Source organism: Oncorhynchus kisutch, linkage group LG28 (assembly GCF_002021735.2).
Source record: "Oncorhynchus kisutch isolate 150728-3 linkage group LG28, Okis_V2, whole genome shotgun sequence".
NCBI classification, from domain to species: Eukaryota; Metazoa; Chordata; class Actinopteri; order Salmoniformes; family Salmonidae; genus Oncorhynchus; species Oncorhynchus kisutch.
Window position 1 is genome coordinate 6594088 of NC_034201.2, and position 22761 is coordinate 6616848.

General features: G+C 41.4%; 1 protein-coding gene across 2 annotated transcripts; it reads left to right on the forward strand.

Annotated features, from left to right (window-relative positions):
* Window positions 1-6925: 6925 nt before the first annotated feature.
* LOC109873295 (matrin-3) lies at window positions 6926-21278 on the forward strand. 2 transcript variants are annotated; one of them, XM_020464942.2, is made up of 20 exons: window positions 6926-7049; window positions 8848-9402; window positions 9537-9598; window positions 9727-9765; window positions 9873-9951; window positions 10063-10179; window positions 12674-12799; window positions 12881-13045; window positions 13209-13327; window positions 13438-13960; window positions 16340-16433; window positions 16565-16584; window positions 16676-16804; window positions 17039-17161; window positions 18786-18914; window positions 18990-19117; window positions 19384-19498; window positions 20141-20450; window positions 20580-20701; window positions 21013-21278. In XM_020464942.2, the coding sequence occupies exons 2-20, from the start codon at window positions 8878-8880 to the stop codon at window positions 21043-21045; spliced, it is 2958 nt and encodes a 985-aa protein (XP_020320531.2). In that variant the 5' UTR covers window positions 6926-7049; window positions 8848-8877; the 3' UTR covers window positions 21046-21278. The 2 variants fall into 2 exon arrangements, with proteins under 2 accessions (XP_020320531.2, XP_020320532.2); XM_020464943.2 differs by having other exon boundaries at window positions 6933-7049; window positions 8871-9402.
* The last annotated feature ends 1483 nt before the right edge of the window (window positions 21279-22761 follow it).

Consider the following 22761-nt stretch of genomic DNA (forward strand, 5'->3'; position numbering starts at 1 on the left):
TCATACTAGACACAGAGACATAAAATGGTATTCACGATGGTATTCTCTTGTATCTAGCGATATTCATAAAAATGTTTTTGTCATATTAAAAAATCCCCACAAATATTTCCCACCCAAAAATAAGCAGACCCTCTGCACTACATCCATAGACCACCAGCGAGGCGCGGGAAAACCCTAGAGCCAGAGAGAACAAGGGATTGGCATCCGGCAAGCAATATTAAGACTTCCGTTTTTCCGATTTTGCCTTCAAAATAAAAGTCTAGTTGAAACGCTAATTATGATACGAAATCTTTTTTTGCAGCTTTGGATAGTTAAAATATTCAAATGATTTAACAAAATTATAGCTACATCAGGGAAAAATCTAAACTAAAGACAATGACTACTTTATATAGATAATTAATATTATAAGGTGGAGCACATTGGGAAATGGCTACTAATTGTCATTTTACTATTGTCATTTTATGTTATATGACTGGTGCTATGATTAAAAGTGTTTCTTGGTTCTCACAGATCCTATCACGTCATAATTTATGTCCAGTTTTGTTGAGATGTATTCCTAGATGATTATATGGACTAGTGGCTTATACACTGAGTATACAAAACATTTAGGACACCATCCTAATATTCAGTTGCTGTGCCCCTTTTGCCCTCAGAACAGCCTCAATTCGTTGGGGCATGGACTCTACAAGGTGTCAAAAGCATTCCACAGGGATGCTGGCCCATGTTGACTCCAATGCTCTCCACGGTTGTGTCAAGTTGGCTGGATGTCCTTTGAGTGGTGGACCATTCTTGATACACAAGGGAAACTGTTGATTTTTTTATTTTATTTTTATTTTATTTCACCTTTATTTAACCAGGTAGGCTAGTTGAGAACAAGTTCTCATTTGCAACTGCGACCTGGCCAAGATAAAGCATAGCAGTGTGAGCATACAACAAAGAGTTACACATGGAGTAAACAATTAACAAGTCAATAACACAGTAGAAAACAAAGGGGGGGTCTATATACAATGTGTGCAAAAGGCATGAGGAGGTAGGCAAATAATTACAATTTTGCAGATTAACACTGGAGTGATAAAAGATCAGATGGTCATGTACAGGTAGAGATATTGGTGTGCAGAAGAGCAGAAAAGTAAATAAATAAAAACAGTATGGGGATGAAAAGGGTGGGCTATTTACCAATAGACTATGTACAGCTGCAGCGATCGGTTAGCCGCTCAGATAGCTGATGTTTGAAGTTGGTGAGGGAGATAAAAGTCTCCAACTTCAGCGATTTTTGCAATTCGTTCCAGTCACAGGCAGCAGAGTACTGGAACGAAAGGCGGCCAAATGAGGTGTTGGCTTTAGGGATGATCAGTGAGATACACCTGCTGGAGCGCGTGCTACGGATGGGTGTTGCCATCATGACCAGTGAGCTGAGATAAGGCGGAGCTTTACCTAGCATAGACTTGTAGATGACCTGGAGCCAGTGGGTCTGGCGACGAATATGTAGCGAGGGCCAGCCGACTAGAGCATACAAGTCGCAGTGGTGGGTGGTATAAGGTGCTTTAGTGACAAAACGGATGGCACTGTGATAGACTGCATCCAGTTTGCTGAGTAGAGTGTTGGAAGCCATTTTGTAGATGACATCGCCGAAGTCGAGGATCGGTAGGATAGTCAGTTTTACTAGGGCAAGCTTGGCGGCTTGAGTGAAGGAGGCTTTGTTGCGGAATAGAAAGCCGACTCTTGATTTGATTTTCGATTGGAGATGTTTGATATGAGTCTGGAAGGAGAGTTTGCAGTCTAGCCAGACACCTAGGTACTTATAGACGTCCACATATTCTAGGTCGGAACCATCCAGGGTGGTGATGCTAGTCGGGCATGCAGGTGCAGGCAGCGACCGGTTGAAAAGCATGCATTTGGTTTTACTAGCGTTTAAGAGCAGTTGGAGGCCACGGAAGGAGTGTTGTATGGCATTGAAGCTTGTTTGGAGGTTAGATAGCACAGTGTCCAAAGACGGGCCGAAAGTATATAGAATGGTGTCGTCTGCGTAGAGGTGGATCAGGGAATCGCCCGCAGCAAGAGCAACATCATTGATATACACAGAGAAAAGAGTCGGCCCGAGAATTGAACCCTGTGGCACCCCCATAGAGACTGCCAGAGGACCGGACAGCATGCCCTCCGATTTGACACACTGAACTCTGTCTGCAAAGTAATTGGTGAACCAGGCAAGGCAGTCATCCGAAAAACCGAGGCTACTGAGTCTGCCGATAAGAATATGGTGATTGACAGAGTCGAAAGCCTTGGCAAGGTCGATGAAGACGGCTGCACAGTACTGTCTTTTATCGATGGCGGTTATGATGTCGTTTAGTACCTTGAGTGTGGCTGAGGTGCACCCATGACCGGCTCGGAAACCAGATTGCACAGCGGAGAAGGTACGGTGGGATTCGAGATGGTCAGTGACCTGTTTGTTGACTTGGCTTTCGAAGACCTTAGATAGGCAGGGCAGGATGGATATAGGTCTGTAACAGTTTGGGTCCAGGGTGTCTCCCCCTTTGAAGAGGGGGATGACTGCGGCAGCTTTCCAATCCTTGGGGATCTCAGACGAGATGAAAGAGAGGTTGAACAGGCTGGTAATAGGGGTTGCGACAATGGTGGCAGATAGTTTCAGAAATAGAGGGTCCAGATTGTCAAGCCCAGCTGATTTGTACGGGTCCAGGTTTTGCAGCTCTTTCAGAACATCTGCTATCTGGATTTGGGTAAAGGAGAACCTGGAGAGGCTTGGGCGAGGAGCTGCGGGGGGGGCGGAGCTGTTGGCCGAGGTTGAAGTAGCCAGGCGGAAGGCATGGCCAGCCGTTGAGAAATGCTTATTGAAGTTTTCGATAATCATGGATTTATCAGTGGTGACCGTGTTACCTAGCCTCAGTGCAGTGGGCAGCTGGGAGGAGGTGCTCTTGTTCTCCATGGACTTCACAGTGTCCCAGAACTTTTTGGAGTTGGAGCTACAGGATGCAAACTTCTGCCTGAAGAAGCTGGCCTTAGCTTTCCTGACTGACTGCGTGTATTGGTTCCAGACTTCCCTGAACAGTTGCATATCACGGGGACTATTCGATACTATTGCAGTCCGCCACAGGATGTTTTTGTGCTGGTCGAGGGCAGTCAGGTCTGGGGTGAACCAAGGGCTGTATCTGTTCTTAGTTCTGCATTTTTTGAACGGAGCATGCTTATCTAAAATGGTGAGGAAGTTACTTTTAAAGAATGACCAGGCATCCTCAACTGACGGGATGAGGTCAATGTCCTTCCAGTGTGAAAAACCCAGCGGCATTACAGTTGTTGACACCGGTGCGCCTGGCACCTACTACCATACCCCGTTCAAATGGATTATAGCTTTCACCTGGATTCACCTGGTCAGTGTATATCATGGAAAGAGCCGAGTTCTACTAATGTTGTGTACACTCAGTGTACGTCTTGTCCTAGTAGCACCCTCTAGTGGCTGAAAGCCTCATGTGCCTAGTCCGAGTTGTGTGAAACCATAAAGCTATGTGCTGTACCCAGCAGTTGTCTTACTATCTTTCAGTGCTGGAAAAAAAATACTTGAGTAAAAGTAAAGATACGTTAATAGAAAATGACTCAAGTAAGTGTGAAAGTCACCCAGTAAAATACTACTTGACACAAAGTTGGAAGCACAGAATCATCCAGAATGTCATTGTATGCTGTATCATTAAGATTTCCATTCACTGGAACTAAAGGAGCCTAGCCCGAACCATGAAAAACAGCCCGAGACCATTATTCCTTCTCCACCAAACTTTACAGATGGCACTATACATTTTGGCAGGTAGCGTTCTCCTAGCATCCGCCAAACACAGATTCGTCAGTCTGACTGACAGATGGTGAAGCGTAATTTATCACTCCAGAGAACGCGTTTCCACTGCTCCAGAGTCCAACAGCGGCAAGCTTTATACCACTCCAGCTGGTGCTTGGCATTGCGCATGGTGATCTTAGGCTTGAGTGTAGCTGCTCTGCCTTGGAAACCCATTTCATGAAAGATCCCTGACAAACAGTTCTTGTGCTGAAGTTGCTTCCTGAGGCAGTGTGGAACTCCGTAGTGAGTGTTGAAACTGGGAACAATTTTTACGTGCTTCAGCACTTGGCGGTCCCATTCGGTGAGCTTGTGTGGCCTACCACTTCGCGGCTGAGCCTCTGTTGCTCTTAGACGTTTCCAATTCACAATAACAGCATTTACAGTTCACTGGGGAAGCTCTAGCAGGGCAGAAATTTGATTCACTGACGTGTTGGAAAGGTGGCATCCTATGACGGTGCCACTTTGAAAGTCACTGAGCACTTCAGTAAGGCCATTCTACTGCCAATGTTTGTCTATGGAGATTGCATGGCTGTGTGCTCGATGTTATACACCTGTCAGCAACGGGTATGGATGAAATAGCCGAATCCACTAAATTGAAGGGGTGTCCACATACTTTTGCATATATAGGGTATATACAGGGTAAGTACCAGTACCAAATGTACAGGGTCGGGATACTGGAGTTGTTAAGGTAGATTTAGATGTAGGCAGGGGTAAGGAGAAAGTGACTGGTAGCAGGATAAATAATCATTATAATAATTAATATAGCAGCAGTATAAGTGGTGTGTGGGTGTGTGTGTATGTATGTACTGTATGTGTGTGGGTGTCAGTGTGTGTGTTCGTCCGTGTGTGTGTACTTGCATGTGTTTTTACATGCGTGTGTGTGTGTGTGCTCGTGTGTGCAGGACTGTCAGTGTAGGTGTGTGTGAGTGTCTGTCTAGAGACCTGTGAGTGGCATTTAGTCAGTGCAGATACACTGTGGGTGAGTGTGGCCAGCAATCGCCTAGCTGTTGAAATGTCTCAGTGCTTGAGGATAGAAGCTGTTTCGGAGCCTGTTGGTCCGAGTCCCAATGCTCCTGTACCGCCAGCCAGACGGTAGAGGAGAAACCAGTCCGTGGCTGGGGACGAAACCAGTCCGTGGCTGGGGACGACACAATGCGGAGTGCCTGGATACAGCCCTTAGCCGTGGTATATTGGGTATATACCACAATCCTACGAGGTGCCTTATTGCTATTATAAACTGGTTACCAAGGTAATTAGACCAGTAAATAGTTTTTTGTTGTTGTCATACCCATGGTATACGGTCTGATATACCACGGCTTTCAGCCTATCAGCATTCAGGGCTTGAACAACCCAGTTTAGAACACCATTTATCGCATGTGTTGAATAGTTGTTGTCGTGAAGGGCATTCTAGACCGCACGGTATATCAGCATGGTAGAAATCAATGGATATAGTTCATTCTTACATGTTCTACGTTTGAGCCGCTTTTGAAGGCAAAAGTCGAATTGAAAACATTATTGGCATTGTTGAATTTGATTAGCATAATAGCAAGCTAGGAATCAAATCACATTTTATTGGTCACATACACACGGTTAGCAGATGTTATTGCGAGTGTAGCGAAATGCTTGTGCTTCTAGTTCCGACAGTGCAGAAATATCTAGCAAGTAATCTAACAATTCCACAACAAATACCTAATGCACACAATTCTAAGTAAAGGGATGGAATAAGAATTTGTGCATATACAGTGGAGCAAAAAAGTATTTAGTCCACCAATTGTGTAAGTTCTCCCACTTAAAAAGATGAGAGAGGCCTGTAATTTTCATCATAGGTACACTTCAACTATGACAGACAAAATTAGATTTTTTGTGTGTGTGTCTTTTATACTGATAACAAATTCAAACAGGCAGAGGAGCCTCTTAAAGAAGAAGTTACAGGTCTGTGAGAGCCAGAAATCTTGCTTGTTTGTAGGTGACCAAATACTTATTTTCCACCATAATTTGCAAATAAATTCATAAAAAATCCTACAATGTGATTTTCTGGATTTTTTCCCCTCATTTTGTCTGTCATAGTTGAAGTGTACCTATGATGAAAATTACAGACCTCTCTCATCTTTTTAAGTGGAGAACTTGCACAATTGGTGGCTGACTAAATACTTTTTTGCCCCACTGTAAATATATGGATGAGCAATGACCGAGCAGAATAGGCAAGAAGCAAAAGATGGTATAAAATACAGTATATACATATGGGATGAGTAACGCAAGATATGTAAACATCATTGTTAAAGTGGCATTAATAAAGTGACTAGTGATCCATTTGTTAGAGTGACTAATGATTTCAAGTCTGTATGTAGGCAGCAGCCTTTCTGTGTTAGTGATGGCTGTTAAAAAGTCTGATGACCTGGAGATATAAGCTATTTTTCAGTCTCTCTGCGTGTACTGACCTCCCCTTTTTGGATGGTAGCCGGTTGAACAGGCAGTGGCTCGGGTGGTTGTTGTCCTTGATGATCTTTTTGGCATTCCAAAGGACTGATGGTTTGCTAAACTAGCAAGTCTGTTTGATAAAAAAACAAAAAAAATGTGTCATTTAGCAGACACTCAAGAGCGACTTACAGGAGGAATTAGGCTTCATAAGTACCTTGCTTTTACATCGCCATTTCTCTCTATAAGAAAAATTATGGGTAGGCCGTCAATGTAAATAAGAATTTGTTCTTAACTGACTTGCCTAGTTAAATAAAGGTTAATTACATTTTTTAAATGAGCCAATATGTAATTTATAGGCCTACAGTTTATTGCATTCAGGGCTATGGAGTGTGTATATGTGTGTATATGTAGATTCTACTGACGCCACTGAGTATTCCCAACCCCACTTTTACATTGGCACATAGTATACTTTTTTTCTCTATAAGCCAATAGGTATTTCATATACAGTGTATTGCAATGGGGACATGTATTTAACTTTGAAAAAAACATTTAATGCAATGTCACTTAAATATTAATCATAGTTCATGTTTAGACAATTATTTTTCAAATATCTTGAATAAATACATGGGGGGACTTTTATTATGAACATTTTCTAAATGCCCTGATAGGGAAGTACTTTTTTTTATGTCACTGACGAGTCGCTGGTAGAAGGATTAGTTACACATATCTTTGTCCAGACTGTAACGTTAGCCACCAAATTTGACAAAATACCTGAAAGGGGACTTCTTAAAAGGTATGTTTTGCAGCATTCACCATTTGTATTTCATGTGGTAGTTGAACTGGATGCATACATTTTCGCCCCGAAACTATCTTGCTAGAAAGCTATGGTTAGCTTCTTGCTAGCTAGTTTCCTGGCTGTGGGCGGCTAGGCAGCATTCTCCAGCGTTGCGTGCTGCTAGTTAACAATAATGCACTTACTTTATAGCTACATGGGGTATACTTGATGGATAATCTTTATTCATCCCGGGTGATGAGATATTGGGATTCGTTTTTCAGAGCTAAAGATGCGTAGGTAGCTAGTTAATAGCAACTGGCTGTCGAGGCCTTCGGCGAAGGCCCATTCGATGTAACTAGCTACAGTAGCTAACGTTAGCTTGCATCTACGTTGTTCTGGGGTGGTAGACATTATTCTTTCTGTGAGGGACATCAATTGACATCTAATTAGCTAGTTAGCTATTGAATGATTTAAAGATGGTAGTTTTTCAGATACACAGTCGTCGAAGGAGACATCCTTCCCAAGGCTCTTCTTTAGGGCCTACACTTTATACCAGGCTGTATATCACTGTTTGGCCGGGGTAGGCCGTCATTGTAAATAATAATTTGTTCTTATCTGACTTGCCTAGTAAAATAACGGTTAAATAAAAATTATTTAAAAAATATATAAAATAAAAAACAAAGAAAAAAACTGATTTAGACATCAAATCAAATATTTGTCACGTGCGCCGATTTTTTTATTTTATTTTTTTATTTCACCTTTATTTAACCAGGTAGGCTAGTTGAGAACAAGTTCTCATTTGCAACTGCGACCTGGCCAAGATAAAGCATAGCAGTGTGAGCATACAACAAAGAGTTACACATGGAGTAAACAATTAACAAGTCAATAACACAGTAGAAACCAAAGGGGGAGTCTATATACAATGTGTGCAAAAGGCATGAGGAGGTAGGCAAATAATTACAATTTTGCAGATTAACACTGGAGTGATGAATGATCAGATGGTCATGTACAGGTAGAGATATTGGTGTGCAAAAGAGCAGAAAAGTAAATAAATAAATAAAAACAGTATGGGGATGAGGTAGGTGAAAAAGGGTGGGCTATTTACCAATAGACTATGTACAGCTGCAGCGATCGGTTAGCTGCTCAGATAGCTGATGTTTGAAGTTGGTGAGGGAGATAAAAGTCTCCAACTTCAGCGATTTTTGCAATTCGTTCCAGTCACAGGCAGCAGAGTACTGGAACGAAAGGCGGCCAAATGAGGTGTTGGCTTTAGGGATGATCAGTGAGTGAATACAACAGGTGTGTAGACCTTACCGTGAAATGCTTACTTACAAGCAGTTAACCAACCATACAGTTCAAGAAATAGTTAACAGAAACTTTTTTACTTTAGTAAATATTAACACAATAAAATTACATAACAATAACGAGGTTATATACCGGGGCTACCGTAACTGAGTCAATGTGCGGGGTTACAGTTTGGTCGAGTTAGTTTGTACATGTAGGTTGGGGTAAGTGACTATGCATAGATATTAAAAAGCGAGTAGCAACAGTGTAAAAACAAAGGGTGGCCATTTGATTAATTGTTCAGTCGTCTTATAGCTTGGGGTAGAAGCTGATAAGGAGCCTTTTGAACGTAGACTTAGTGCTCCATTACCCTGCGGTAGCAAAGAGAAGTCTATGACTTGTGTGACTGGAGTCTTTGACACTTTTTTGGGGCCCTTCCTCTGACACTGCCTACTATATAGGTTGCCTTAGACATGTTTATATGTTACAACATCAGTTGAAATGACTGAACACCATTTTCCCCCAATTTCAGAATAAACTTCTGTGCCCTGACAGTTTGAGGATGGAGGACAGTGAGGGTCACAGCTCTGAACACCAAGGATCTGGTGATGGTGCAACGAGCACTATGAACTTATATGCCACTCTGGGGCTCTCTCCAGAAGACGTGGATGCTCTGGCCCAGATTCCAGAGAATGAGATCAGTGTGGAGACGTTGCCTTATCTGATAATGAAACTGAAGGCCAGTCGAGCCAAGCAAGAGGAGCAGGGACAGTCCTCCCCAAAGGGAGACAGCTGTCAGGAGGATACAGATGATGGAGACCTTAGCAAACAGGACAGTCCCCCTGCTGTCCCTCGCAGGTCAAACAGCCACTGTGACACTGATTATAGGAGAGCGGAGATTCACAGTCGACCAGAGCGGACTGAAGCAAGGAGAGGTTCCCGTCACACTAGGCCCTCAATGGAAAAACCATCCGACAGCCAGCAAAAGATTCCTTTCTCCTATCAAGTGGATGATTTTCATGGAGTTGTGCCCAAGGTTTACCCACACACATGCTCTCTATGCTTATGCATGTTGAATTCTAATAAGGTAAGCTTTGTTATATTTCAAAACTCCTGCTTTTGGACTGTATATATATACTGTATATATATTTTTAATCAGAACACTCAACCTTCCACGATGGCAGTAATTTAGCTTAATATGTTTTTTGTTTTTTTTCACAGACATGGAAGGAACATCTCAATGGATTACGACATGCGGAGGGCTGTCAAGAACTCTCGCGTCTGTAAGTGTTTTCATGCAAAGTAAAACATTTAGAAAATGTACTATTACAGGTCACAAAATCAATTGAGATATTTTCTATAACATTGTTTTATTTCAATTAGTTTTTTCTTTGTTTTTGTTTTTTTACAGATATCCAGATTGGAAAAAACACGATGCTCGGAAGGAAATGTTAGGCAAACCATGAAATTAAGCTTTACGTTGAAAACAGGCATGTCATGATGTAAAACTATTAGCTGTTCCTCTTCTTACTTAGCACTGTTTACGTTATCTTCCAGGTCCAACTCCATTCCAAGTAGAGATGCTATTTCAACCGCCCAGAAGTCTGCATCAGAAAGACACTATTTGAAACCCAGGGTAATGATGCCCCTTTTGTGACAATATTCTCTTATAAATAGAGCATTTTTAATTCACTTATGTTTATTTGCTTAAAGCTGCATGCTTAAATGTATTTCCATTTTGCTTCAGGCTGGCACGAAGGTGGTGGTCACAAAATTTCCCCATGGCTCTGTTTGTGTAGAAGACTTGATGACTTTGGCTAAGCCATTTGGCACGGTTGTAAAACATCTGGTGTTCCCCTGCAAGGTAAGTTACACAAATTGATGATAAAAACCAAGTTATAAACACTCTAAACTCTTAAACATGCACTATGCAGAAATTGCTCCGGTCATTTCCTGGTTGCTAAAATTAATAGTTCACCTAATTTCAGTGTATGTGACAAAACAATAAAGTATAGTGTAGAGAATCATTGTACCATCTAAACCTCTGAAATATTTAATATTTCTCTAATACCAATAATAACCTACTGTATGCTACATACTTAATGAGTGCATAGGACAGGGCGGCAGGGTAGCCTAGTGGTTAGCGCGTTGGGCAAGTAACCGAAAGGTTGCGATTTCGAATCCCCGAGCTGACATGGTACAAATCTGTCATTCTGCCCCTGAACAAGGCAGTTAACCCACTGTTCCTAGGCCGTCATTGAAAATAAGAATAGGTTCTTAACTGACTTGCCTAGTTAAAGGTAAATTAAATATTAAAAAATATATACAATTAGTTAATTTTAGTATACTGTAAACTAATGCTATTGTTTCAGTTGTTTCAGCGCTTCGCCTGTCTACCGGAAGTTGATGCTATTGCTATGCAACCTCTTGCTAGCTTGTTAGCATAACAAATGACTAGCTAGACATTTTACGATTCCCGGTGTGTTAGTAAATTCAATCTGGAGTGCCAGCGTGCGCTCTGGGTATTTGTAAATCCAGAGCATTGTCAGATTGTCCTTTGTAAATTCAGAGCGTTTTGCTCTGAGGGTTTAGAGCGCACACTGGACGCTCTGGCCGAGGAGTAGGGTTGGATCAACCCTGCGTTCTACGGCAGTCAAGCACCCAAGCTAATTGGTTAACGTTGGCTAGCTACTTCCAGACACATAATGAGAGAGAACCTCAGTCTGACCAGTTCACTCACCCTAGCAGAGCTGGGTTAGGCTGCTTTTATGTTATCCAGACCGTTGGTGACTAACTGTGCTGCTGGCAACAATTGAATGACACGTTTTTTTTGCCGACGTTTACTGATGGGTGTTGAGCGTTCATCAGTTATTCTGCGCTCTGGCACACGCAGACGAGTCGGACCAATTTTTTTTTGTCACGTGCCAAATACAACAGACCTTACAGTGAAATGCTTACTTACATGCCCTTAACCAACAGTGCTCTGAAATCTCTGTACAGTTTATGACCATTGCAATAAATAATACGAAGTCCACCTTTTTAACATGTAGCATTTCACTATCCCTCGGTTGATGAGAAACTTCACTGGTCATGGTGGCTCTACTACTATTGCTTCTTCCCCGCTACTCGTTCCTTCCAATTTTCTCATCACCTCCAGATAGGATACACGCTGGACACTCCTTACCCTTTCCACCTCATTCTCCTTCACCTTAACAGGACACTTCAAGAATTCAGGCGCATGTTCACCTTCACAGTTGAAGCATTTCCCTTCATCTGGCATACAATATTCTTCCCTTCTGCACACGCTTGACACATGACCAAATCTTTTACATTTGTGAAACTGAAGGGTCTTGTGCACAAAATCTCTTACAGGGCATCCCATGAATCCTAACTTTATTTGAGATAGGAGAGACTCTTCATCAAAGAACAGTAGCATGGATGAAGTCTTTCTTTTCTCCGTCCACCATACAGGTCAGACGACGTGGACCAACTATTTCATCGATGTCTTCAGTTATGTCCTCTGCCTTTATGTTTTGCGCCACCCCAGAAATAATCACCTTGCTAGGCGCCCTGCTACAAAAGTCCATGCAGGAAACATTCCACTCCGATATCTTAAAACACGCTTCTTCTTGCGACTCACCGACTCCAGACTTTCCTCCAACACATTCCAGATTTTCCTGGAGACGTAAACGGATTTCCCAAGTAGCATTGATCCAAAACCCTGACTCGGACCAAAAACTAGTTCCTGTTTTCCAACATAGCTTTGCTACTCTTGTTTCCCTTTTTTCTTCGCCACTAACCCACTCATTCTTACTTTCTGTACTATAAGCTTCACTCTACTCAGTTTCCGCCATCTTCCATCCTCAGTCACTCTAGCTTCGCCTTTGGCTGCATATTTGCATTTAACAGCCCTAAAAGCACAGAGAAAGTGTACACTGCTTGTATACTTTGTATTTTGGCGAAGTTAGTACGACATTGGGGAACTTTTGGCATACTAACTATATCCATGCTATGACCAATAAGCATACTAGATTCTCAATTCATATCACAAATAGTGCAGTTAGTATGAGTATTCAAAACACAGCTATTGTCTTTTCAGCTATTTGAAGCTGGTGTACAAAACCGAAGGTAAAAGAGGAAACTTAAACCGAGGAAGCATAGAAATGTTCTATGTGCCCTATATCTACTGCTTCTTAGACTTGCTTTCCATGAGAATGACACAGATATATCTCATTTCTATGTGAATTTGGTTGGGTTGCCAAAAAAGTTACATTTTGCAGCTTTAACATTCTCTCTCTCTCAAAATCATCTGTAGTTGAATGTTTTGGATGATTCACTGTTGTATTTGTTTGTTACAGGGATTCCTGGAGTTTGGTTCTCACAAAGAGGCAGTTAATATGGTGAATCACTTCAGTGAAAAGCAAGCTTTCGTGAAGGGATATAAGTTGAATCTGTACTTGTCACCTATGGTGTGCAGTATTCATGTAAGTGCACCTGCCTCTTAAAAGTTTGAGATTCTGTGTTCTTAATCAGAGATCGCAGTATGAGCTTGTTTTTTCCTTTAGCCGCCAAGGTTGGATGAACCAACAGAAAAACGGCCGACCAAACAAGCTACCAATACAGTGGTTTGTTTTTCCCGCCTACCTCCTGGGAAGGAAAGAGAATCAGAGATTCTTGATCTCGCCAAGATGTTTGGGGATGTGCGGCATTCAACATTTTCAAGTGATCAGGTAAGGTTCGAGCAATATGGAATTAAAGTGTGGTCAATCATATTCTGCAAATCTCTGGTGATTTCAAATAGACAACAATTATTAAAACAATTTATTCCACAACCTTCATTATGCAGCACCATATTTAGCTTTGTCTAATGAATTCTCCCTTATTCATCTGCAGGCCCTGATTGAGATGGTAGATTGGAAGGATGCTGACATTATGGTGAAGTACTACCACTCCAACCCCCTAAAGATCAGTGGAAAGAGTGTCAAAGTATACTTGTCACTGAAACGCCTGAGGTAAGTAAGAGTCCTTCAACTGGGGCTATTGCGGCCAGACCGATTTTCCTGTGGGACTCATCAGGAAGTATGTCTCAGGGAAGTTTACCTCAATGGTTTTTGCCTTGTAGAGAAAGTCCTGACTCCACCACATCCAGAAGAGCAGATTCCAGTAAAGGCCGCAGCAGCAGACACAAGAGTGAGGAGACTAGCAAGACCTCAAACTCCACAAACAAAGAGAAACCCAGTACAGGCAAACAACCTGCCGAGGAAGTGATGGAACAAGGAGAAGGTCAACAAAGCACCTCAGAGGAGGTCAAGGAAGTGGTCAAGCAGGACATCGAGGAGATGGTCAAGGAGGAGGACGTTGATTTGGAAAACAAAGATCTGGACGAAGAGATTATCCAGGTGGCAGCTAAACAAAGCTTGTTAGATGACGAGAATGGAGCTGGTGTTGATACTAAAGACCCTGCTCCTTCTAAAAGTGCCTCTCTGGTGGCTGATTCTAAAGATAAGGGGGAACCCGAAACCTCAGAACTTTTGGCAGACGATACCTTGGAGGATTGTGACATCAAGGCCGCCGATGATCCAGCTCTGTGTGATGCTGACGTCTCAATGGAGAACATGGTGGAACAGGAGAGCTTTCAAGAAGATGTAAGAAATTCTTGTCATTCATATTTGTGACCGGAACCAACAAAAGGCTTATTGTTCCCAGAATTGAAAATAAGTTTGTCAAGTAACCAAGATGTGGGTTCCTAGCAATGGCTTCTTAAAGCATGTGTGCTTCAACTCTTCAACTTGGTTGAAGTTCTGGGAGCATTCCTGAGAATGTAGTTTGGTTGAGTGAGATCCTCCACTGATCAGTTGAAACAGATGTGGCCATCTATTGCCTAGAACCACTGAAATCTGGCAGAAGTTTCAGTGGCAAATAAAATGTATCTGACACTTCAGATTGAACCTCGTCAATCTAGACAAACAGTCAAGATGTTTTCTGTGACTCATGTCAGCAATGCCCGGTTTGACTCATGGCTTGTTGGAATATTGAGTTTGCTTGATACCATAGCACGCTATTTACAGTGCCTTCAGAAAGTATTCATGCACCTTGAACTATTCCACATTTTGTTGTTACAGCCTGAATTTAAAATGTATTACTTAGTCTCACACATCTACACACAATACGCATTATGACAAAGTGAAAACATGTTTTTATAAATGTTTGCAAATTTGTTAAAAAAATTAAATACATATCTAATTTACATAAGTATTCACACCCCTGAGTCTGTTAGAATCACCTTTCTGGATAAGTCTCAGATTTTCACACCTGGATTGTACAATATTGGCACATAATTATTTAAGCTCTGGCAAGTTGGTTGTTGATCATGGCTAGACAGACATTTTCAAGACTTGCCATAGATTATCAAGCAGATTTAAGTAAAAACTGTAACTAGGCCACTCAGGAACATTCCATTTTGTCTTGGTAAGCAACTCCAGTGTAGATTTGGCCTTGTGTTTTAGGGTATTGTCCTGCTGAAAGGTGAATTTCTCCATGTCTGTTGGAAAGCAGACTGAACCAGGTTTTCCTCTTGGATTTTGCCTGTGCTTAGCTCTAAGCAGTGCCTTTTTATCCTTAACTCCCTAGACCTTGACAAGGATACTCATAACATGATGCCTCCACCACCGTGCTTGAAAATATGATGTGGTCCTCAGTTAATTTCTTTGCCTTATTGCAAACAGGATGAATGTTTTAGAATATTTTTATTCTGTACAGGCTTCCTTATTTTCACTGTCATTTAGGTTAGTATTGTGGAGTAACTACAATGTTGTTGATCCATCCTCCATTGTCTCCAATCACAGCAATTAAACACTAACTGTTTTAGTCACCAATATTCCATGGTGAAATCCCTGAGCTATTTCCTTTCACTGAGTTAGACTGGGTGTATTGATAACTTCACCATGCTCAAAGGGATATTCAATGTCAGAATTGTTTTCTTTTTTTTACCCACCTACCAATTGGTGCCCTTATTTGCGAGGCATTGGATGACATCCCTGGTCTTAGTTTGAAATTCACTGCTTGACTGAGGGACCTTACAATTATCTTTGTGGCGTACAGAGATGGGGTAGTCCATGCAAGTTATTTGACATGTTAGGCACAATTCTACTCCTGAACTTTAGGCTTGCCATTAACAAAAAGGTTAAATACTTATTGGACACAAGACATTTCAGCTTTTAAAATGTTTTATTTGTTTAAAAAAAAATTCTAAAACCATAATTTCATTTTGACATGGGGTATTTTGTGTAGGCCAGTGACACTAAATGTAATCTGTTTTTAAATTCAGGCTAACACAACAATGGATAAAGTCTAGGGGTGTGAATACTTTCTGAAGGCACTGTATGTAGGCAATGTGATTTGCTCAGGGGCTATTAATTCCATCAGTTTTATGAGTGCCCTACAAATCAGATGGAGATCAGCTTTGAAGGATCTCCTTACGTTCCATGGTTTAATATCAAAGGTTATAGAGCCATCTCTGTACAAGCTCCAATTGTTTCCAGAAAACCTAGACTGACAGTAATCCAGAACAGGCGCTTAATCGCTCAAAAGTCAGCCAAACATTGTTGAACTGCATTGTTGGTTAAGGGATTGTAAGTAAGCATTTCAAGGTTAGGTCTACACCTGTGTTTGGCACATGTGACAAATACGATTTGATCAATTAGACATGCTTATTTGTTCAGCCTTAGCATGGTTAAAACCTGGCATGACCAAGAGGTTTGAATAACTTTGGATATTTAAGCTGTCAATTGTAATAGTGCAGCCACAGAGTTCACTTCCTAGCTTTGTGACATGGATCTTTATCATACTTCAGTACTATTGAATACAGTTTTGCATACTTTTATGTTCAGTGTTTGAAATGCTTTTGACAGTTTCCCATTGCAACCTCACATATTTGTGAGATTCGTAATGGTTTTGGTGCAGCACTGTGGAACTTGAAACTCAAATTCTTTAGCTTATTGATGTTGTGGACTTATTTCCAACAGGACAATATGGATGACATGGATTTCCCTGAGAATATGGATGACTTTGTTACATTGGATGAACTTGACGACAGTACTGGAGGGGACACACCGCTGGGTAAGCAATGAATGATCTAAAACATTCTTACTTGGCAGCAATGGACAAAAACAATTATTACAGTTGTCTAGCCTGTGTGGATAATCTCTAGATAATTTATAGTAATAATTACTTTTTGTTTTTATTTGCAGAGTCAAAGGATGCTTCATGGGTTGGTATTCCTCCATATCGAGTAGTTGGAATGTGTCAAACGTGTAGAAAAGTTGTTTTTATTGATAGTCTGTTAAAATTGTTTTCTACAGGATGGAAAAGTTGTCCAAATTAGCCCAATTAGAAAGGGCTATGGAAATGTGGAGGTGGCCCTATTGAAACTGGCAGAGCGGGCAAACGTGAAAGTTGTAAACCATTCCATATCCTTCCTCAGACAGGAGGTATGTTCATAATTATGTTACTTGCAGATATGTTATTTGGGGATCGGTGTTTTATTTTGTATGGTACTTATCTAGTTTTCTTCATGGGATGGAAATGTTGTCAAAGCAACAGTGGTGAATAATTTGACATTCATGTAGTTCGGCATACAGGACGGAGTTTATTTACTCAACCCCTGATTTGTGCAAACATTTGCTGTCTTTGTTTTTATGATATAGCTTTTTCTATATTTTCAGGCATGGTTAGAGCTTGAAACTACCGAGGAAGTACGTGAAATGGTGAAATTCTACAAAGGAAAGGGGCAGTTGTTGAGGAAACATGTCAATGTTAGCATGTGCTTTTCACGGAAAGAGTTGGAGGTGGGTTTGGTGTCTGCTAAATGGTATAGTATGCGTTATGCATCTGATGAAAGAATTGAGTTGACGTGCAGTCAAAGTATTCAGACCCATTCTTTTTCGACATTTTGCTACGTTACAGCCTTATACTGAAATTGATTCAATTGTTTTTTTCCCTCAAGTACAACACACAATACCCCATAATGACAAAGCAAAAACTGTTTTTTTTTATTTTTTTTTAAACTAATTTAAACCCCCCAAAAATTAAGTCACGTTTACTTATGTATTCAGACCCTTTACTGAGTACTTTGTTGAAGCACCTTTGGCAGTGATTACAGCCTCAAGTCTACTTGGGTGTGACGCTACAAGCTAGGCACACCTGTATTTGGGGAGTTTCTCCCATTCTCCTCATCAGATCCTCTCAAGCTCTGTCAGGTTGGATGGGGAGCGTCGCTGCACAGAGCTGTTCGATCGGGTTCAAGTCCGTGCTCTGGCTGGGCCACTCAAGGACATTCAGAGACTTGGCCTGAAACCACTCCTGCTTTGTCTTGGCTGTGTGCTTAGGGACATTGTCCTGTTGGAAGGTGAACCTTCACCCCAGTCTGAGGTCCTGAGCGCTCTGGAGCAGGTTTTCATCAAGTCTCTCTCTGTACTTTGCTCCGTTCATCTTTCCCTCGATTGTGACCTAGTCTCCGCCGCTGAAAAACATCCCACTAGCATGAATCTGCCACCACCATGCTTCACTGTAGGGGTTCCTCCAGACGTGACACTTGGAATTAGGCCAAAGAGTTCAATCTTGGTTTCATCTGGACTGAGAATCATTTAGGTGCTTTTTTGCAAACCATGCTGTCTCCCATGTGCCTTTTTCTGAGGAGTGGCTTCCATCTGGCCACTACCATAAAGGCATGATTGGTGGAGTGCTGCAGAGATGGTTGTCCTTCTGGAAGGTTTTCCCATCTCCACAGAGGTCTTGGTCACCTCCCTGACCAAGACCCTTCTCCCCGAATTGCTCAGTTTGGCTGGGCGGCCAGCTCTAGGAAGAGTCTTGGTGGTTCCAAACTTCTTCCATTGAAGAATGATTAGGGCCACTGTGTTCTTGGGGACCTTCTTGGGATGCTTCAGAAATGTTTTGGTACACTTGTCCAGATCTGTGTGTTGACACAATCCTGTCTCGGAGTTCGCCAGACAATTCCTTCAACCTCAGCTTGGTTTTTGCTCTGATATGCACAGTCAACAGTGGGACCTTATCTAGACCGGTGAGTGCCTTTCCAAATCATGTCCAATCAATGGAGTCCACCTGTGGTAAATTCAAATCACGTTGAATAAACATCTCAAGAATGATCAATGGAAACAGGATGCACCTGAGATCAAATTTGAGTCTCATAGCAAAGGGTCTGAATACTTAAGTAAAAAATGTATTTCAGTTTATATTTAATAAAATTGCAAACATATCTAAACCTGTTTTTGCTTTGTCATTATGGGGTATTGTGTATAGATTGAGGGGGGGGGGTGTTTTAGAGTAAGGCTGTAACACAACAAAATGTGGAAAGTAAAGGGGTCTGAATACTTGCCAAATGCACTGTATTATAAACTAAACTACAGACCTAGTCAATATTTGTGTAATGTGACTTTGTTTCTGTCAATATAGAGTCCTAGTGGGAGATCCATCTACATTTGTATGCTTCCACTCCAGAAGTACTCTGACGTCTCTCTTTTACGACTTGCTCAGCCTTTCGGGAAAATCACTGGCTATAATTTGAACTGGCGTCATGGAAAGGTAAAGTTTCACCTGCCCATTTTGTTTTTCTATTAATAAAGGACTTTCACATGGATTTTTTCTTCTTTTTTTCAGTGTTATATCCAGTTGGAGAGCGTGGAAGCCGCTCAGAAAATGGTGAAGTACTTCCAACGTCCACACAAGTTCTACGGGACCCTGTTAAGGGTCAGTTTGTGCAAAAAGGGAGACTCCCTAATATACTGGTAAATAATTTTAATGACCCTAAGTATATGCAGTAGAGTATATGATAGAAATGATAGTTAGACTAAATGGAATTAGAATGCAGTATCCAGTCTTCAATGTCCACTACCAGTTCAATTGATTGGAATTTATTGGAAGAATATACAGCCAAAGAATAATCTGATAAAGAATGTTGTGATCTATGGTTCAACTGGACTGTATGAGGGCTGTGTCTAAGTACACTTTCATGATATAGTACTCCATGACATATTCTGCCCTCCTGATACAGGAAGCCTCCAGTCAAATATGAGCTGTGGTTGGCCAGTCAGAAAGACAGAAGATCAAGAGATCATCATGGAGATGAAAAGACTAATGGCCAGTCAGCCAAAAGCCCCTATCCAGAGGTGAAAGATGGTTATTGCTATGTTTTTGTTCCCTTAATTTAAACAAGGTGAAATATTGCCTTGTTAGTTAAATGCTAGCTGAATATTTATGTATTTAATTTTGGCATGTCCGTGAACAATCCTTTTACAGTTACTGGTTATTCAATAAGTAATCAGTTGGTGTTGGTCTCTCAGGCTAAGTAGAAGAAATTAGTAAAATACATCAAAAAATAATAATAATAATAAGGCAGAACAGTTGAAACTGGAGCAGCAGCATGGCCAGGTGGACTGGGGACAGCAAGGAGTCATCATGTCCGGTAGTCCTGGGGCATGGTCCTAGGGCTCAGGTCCTCCGAGAGAGAGAAAGAAAGAGAGAAGGAGAGAATTAGAGAACGCACACTTAGATTCACACAGGACACCGAATAGGACAGGAGAAGTACTCCAGATATAACAAACTGACCCCAGCCCCCCGACACATAAACTACTGCAGCATAAATACTGGAGGCTGAGATGATTGTGTGATGTTTGGGAGAACCAAGCTATCATAAGTGCTTTATATAGGCCTATTTTGCATTTTGTAGAAACAAATAGAATATTCTATAATTGTGGTACAACAAAGGTCAACTTGGTGTCCACAACACATGATTGTGTTTGTTTGGCCAGGATGTCCAGAGCCCTGTGTCTGACAGTGAGGGGGTCTGTGGGGACCCTGAGGGAGAGGAGGAGAAGCAGGAGGAGGAGAAGCAGGAGGAGGAGAAGCAGGAGGAGGAGAAGCAGGAGGAGGAGAAGGAGGATGAGGAAAAGAAGGAGGATGAGGAAGAGGAGGAGGAGGAGAAGCAGCTGCAGCAGGTGGAGGAGAAGCAGCTGCAGCAGGTGGAGGAGAAGCAGCTGCAGCAGGTGGAGGAGAAGCAGGAGAAGAAGAAGAAGAAGCAGGAGGGACCTCTGGGTCCTTATCAACCTGACAACCCTGTTGGTAAGATGCTAGAGAAACTGACTTATGTTTGTGTGGCTGCCTATTTTTATTATCAGGTGTGACAGGGATCTGCTTAAGAGCTTTTAGTGCCATATTGTGATAACCCTTTCACTCTCCTTTTAATTGCAGGGTTAGATTATCTGGTGCCAAGGACTGGATTCTTCTGTAAGCTGTGCAACATCTTCTACAACAATGAGGAAACAGCCAAATCAGTCCACTGTAGCAGTGAGGAACATTATCTGAACCTTAAGGTAATTCTCAACTATGACAAGTCAGTCTTATGAATCATACTTTGGTGTGGTGTTTTTGAAAAAAAAAAAAATTGTTCACCTTGGAGGCAAGAACACATTCTCAACATTCCCCAGGCTTCACTGTTAAATGTTAATTGTCGAATATTCATCCATTTCAAGGGAAACCTTGTTTATTTAAAGCAAGTATCACCTGTGCTTGTGGAATCTCAACCATTTGGAAAAATTAGGCTTGGATCTGTTTTAGCTGTTCTTGGTAATGGGTTAACATAGATAATGCATTGAAAATGTACACTGATTTTGTTTTCTTTCAGAGAAAGATGGATAAAGAAACAGACCTTATCTGATTGAGGATTGTTGTCCCCTTGTAGTCTTCCCAGAGGAAGGCCGTTTTAGTATAAACATTTCTGTCCAGTTTGTTTTTAACATTCCAGTCTTTTTTGTTACTGTTAACATTGTTACCCATTTGAAATTAATTAATGCAGCCTATTACGAAATGTAGTCCCATTCTGTGGTTAGGAATAGTACCTGGATTTAGTTTCCTCTTATTGAATAAATAAATGTTGGACTTGTTCTTTGACTTGTGCTGTTACTTTTGTCACCTCTTATGGCTAACATTTACTCTGAACCTACTGCACTTGAGAGGCCTATGGTTGTTTATGGTCAACTGTCATTTATCAAGGACATGTGGACAGGTTTGGCTTGAACTACATCCCATAATTTGCCATAACCCAGAGAACCATCTGGTGATTGACTGTGACAGCAGAGCTGGCTAAGAAGATTCACCCAGTCTGTGGCAAGGAGCAGCACATCACTTGAGGAAAAAGACAAACGAGGGAGATCGAACAAACAGGCCTAGACGCTTCTGATAGGGGAGAGTTCAGTGACTGTGTAAAATGTTATGGAATACAAACTCGAGGCTACAAATGTTGTGCATTTTATATTCAAGCTACCACCGTTTTGGAACACTGCCTTCAGGGAAATGTCATGAAAGCTTGACTCTGGTTATGTAGACAGTGTAATTAGTTCAACCACTGACAATAGTGAAGGGGTGTGTCATGTTATTAGAGTGATGGAGAATGAAAAATAAGTTTAGATGTTGAATATATTGCAACATAAGTAGATATTTTACATAGTATTAGTATGAACATGATTTAATTTCATATACACTTTATTTCCATTTCATCTTTTGGTTCAAATGGAATGCACGATATGCAGAAAAAAAATCAAGTAATACTATACATATTCTAGTAATTACTATAGAAATCTGTACTATCATTTAGGATTGTTATGTCCAGCGGGTAATACACTCCTGTCCCCCATGGGCCGGCTCGCACATGAAGCATCCTCCATTCAGGCTGCAAAGGCATAATGTCCCTCAATAGTGGGGGGTGGGGGTACTTAATTAACCACACCCCCATTTTCGGATAAGGGTGTGAAACATCCCAAATTGTCAGACAATTTTAAAAATTGTTTATTAAGAAAGTACACATCTTTCCAGTTTTTTTTTCAGACAGCCCGGCGGTATTTTAGTTGTTGGCTTGAGCACAACGCGCAAAGCCCAGTGCACATTTGCTCGATAATGCAATTTATTTTATGACAAAATTATCAGTAGCCTAGAGTTAAAAATGCGATGGAAATTGTGTAAATGCGCATGTTTTTATGCAGATTTTTTTGTAATTTGCTTGGAAATCTGTCACCAATTGGCTGGAAACCTAGCTATAGAAAACAAGGGGTGGGGGTTGTGCTGTTACTCAAAAACATGTCCCAATGTTGACAGGTCTGCTATTTGTATGTTGAAATGCATGTGTAGGCTACATTTTGTTGTTGGTGACCCTGCATACAGAAAGCACATATCTTTAAATTAAAACGAAGGTTTTGAACTTGGTCCTACAGCAGATGGCAGAGACTCGTGTGGGACATTGTTGAGGTTTTGTTTCATGGTCCTTAAAGGCATTGGCCTTCTTGCTGGTAAGTGGGAGTGGGGGGGGGGGGGGTTGTTCTTGGCTGAGCATTGAACAGAAAGATTTTTTAAATTCGGATTTTGGAGCCCTCATCCAGTT

Excerpts from the sequence above, each read along its gene's own strand:
- LOC109873295 (XM_020464942.2), top strand. The coding sequence starts at position 8,878 with ATGGAGGACAGTGAGGGTCACAGCTCTGAACACCAAGGATCTGGTGAT. Across the intron at positions 13,328-13,437 it reads TTGTCACTGAAACGCCTGAG|AGAAAGTCCTGACTCCACCA; the intron begins GTAAGTAAGAGT and ends TTTGCCTTGTAG. Across the intron at positions 16,585-16,675 it reads AGTCAAAGGATGCTTCATGG|GATGGAAAAGTTGTCCAAAT; the intron begins GTTGGTATTCCT and ends TGTTTTCTACAG.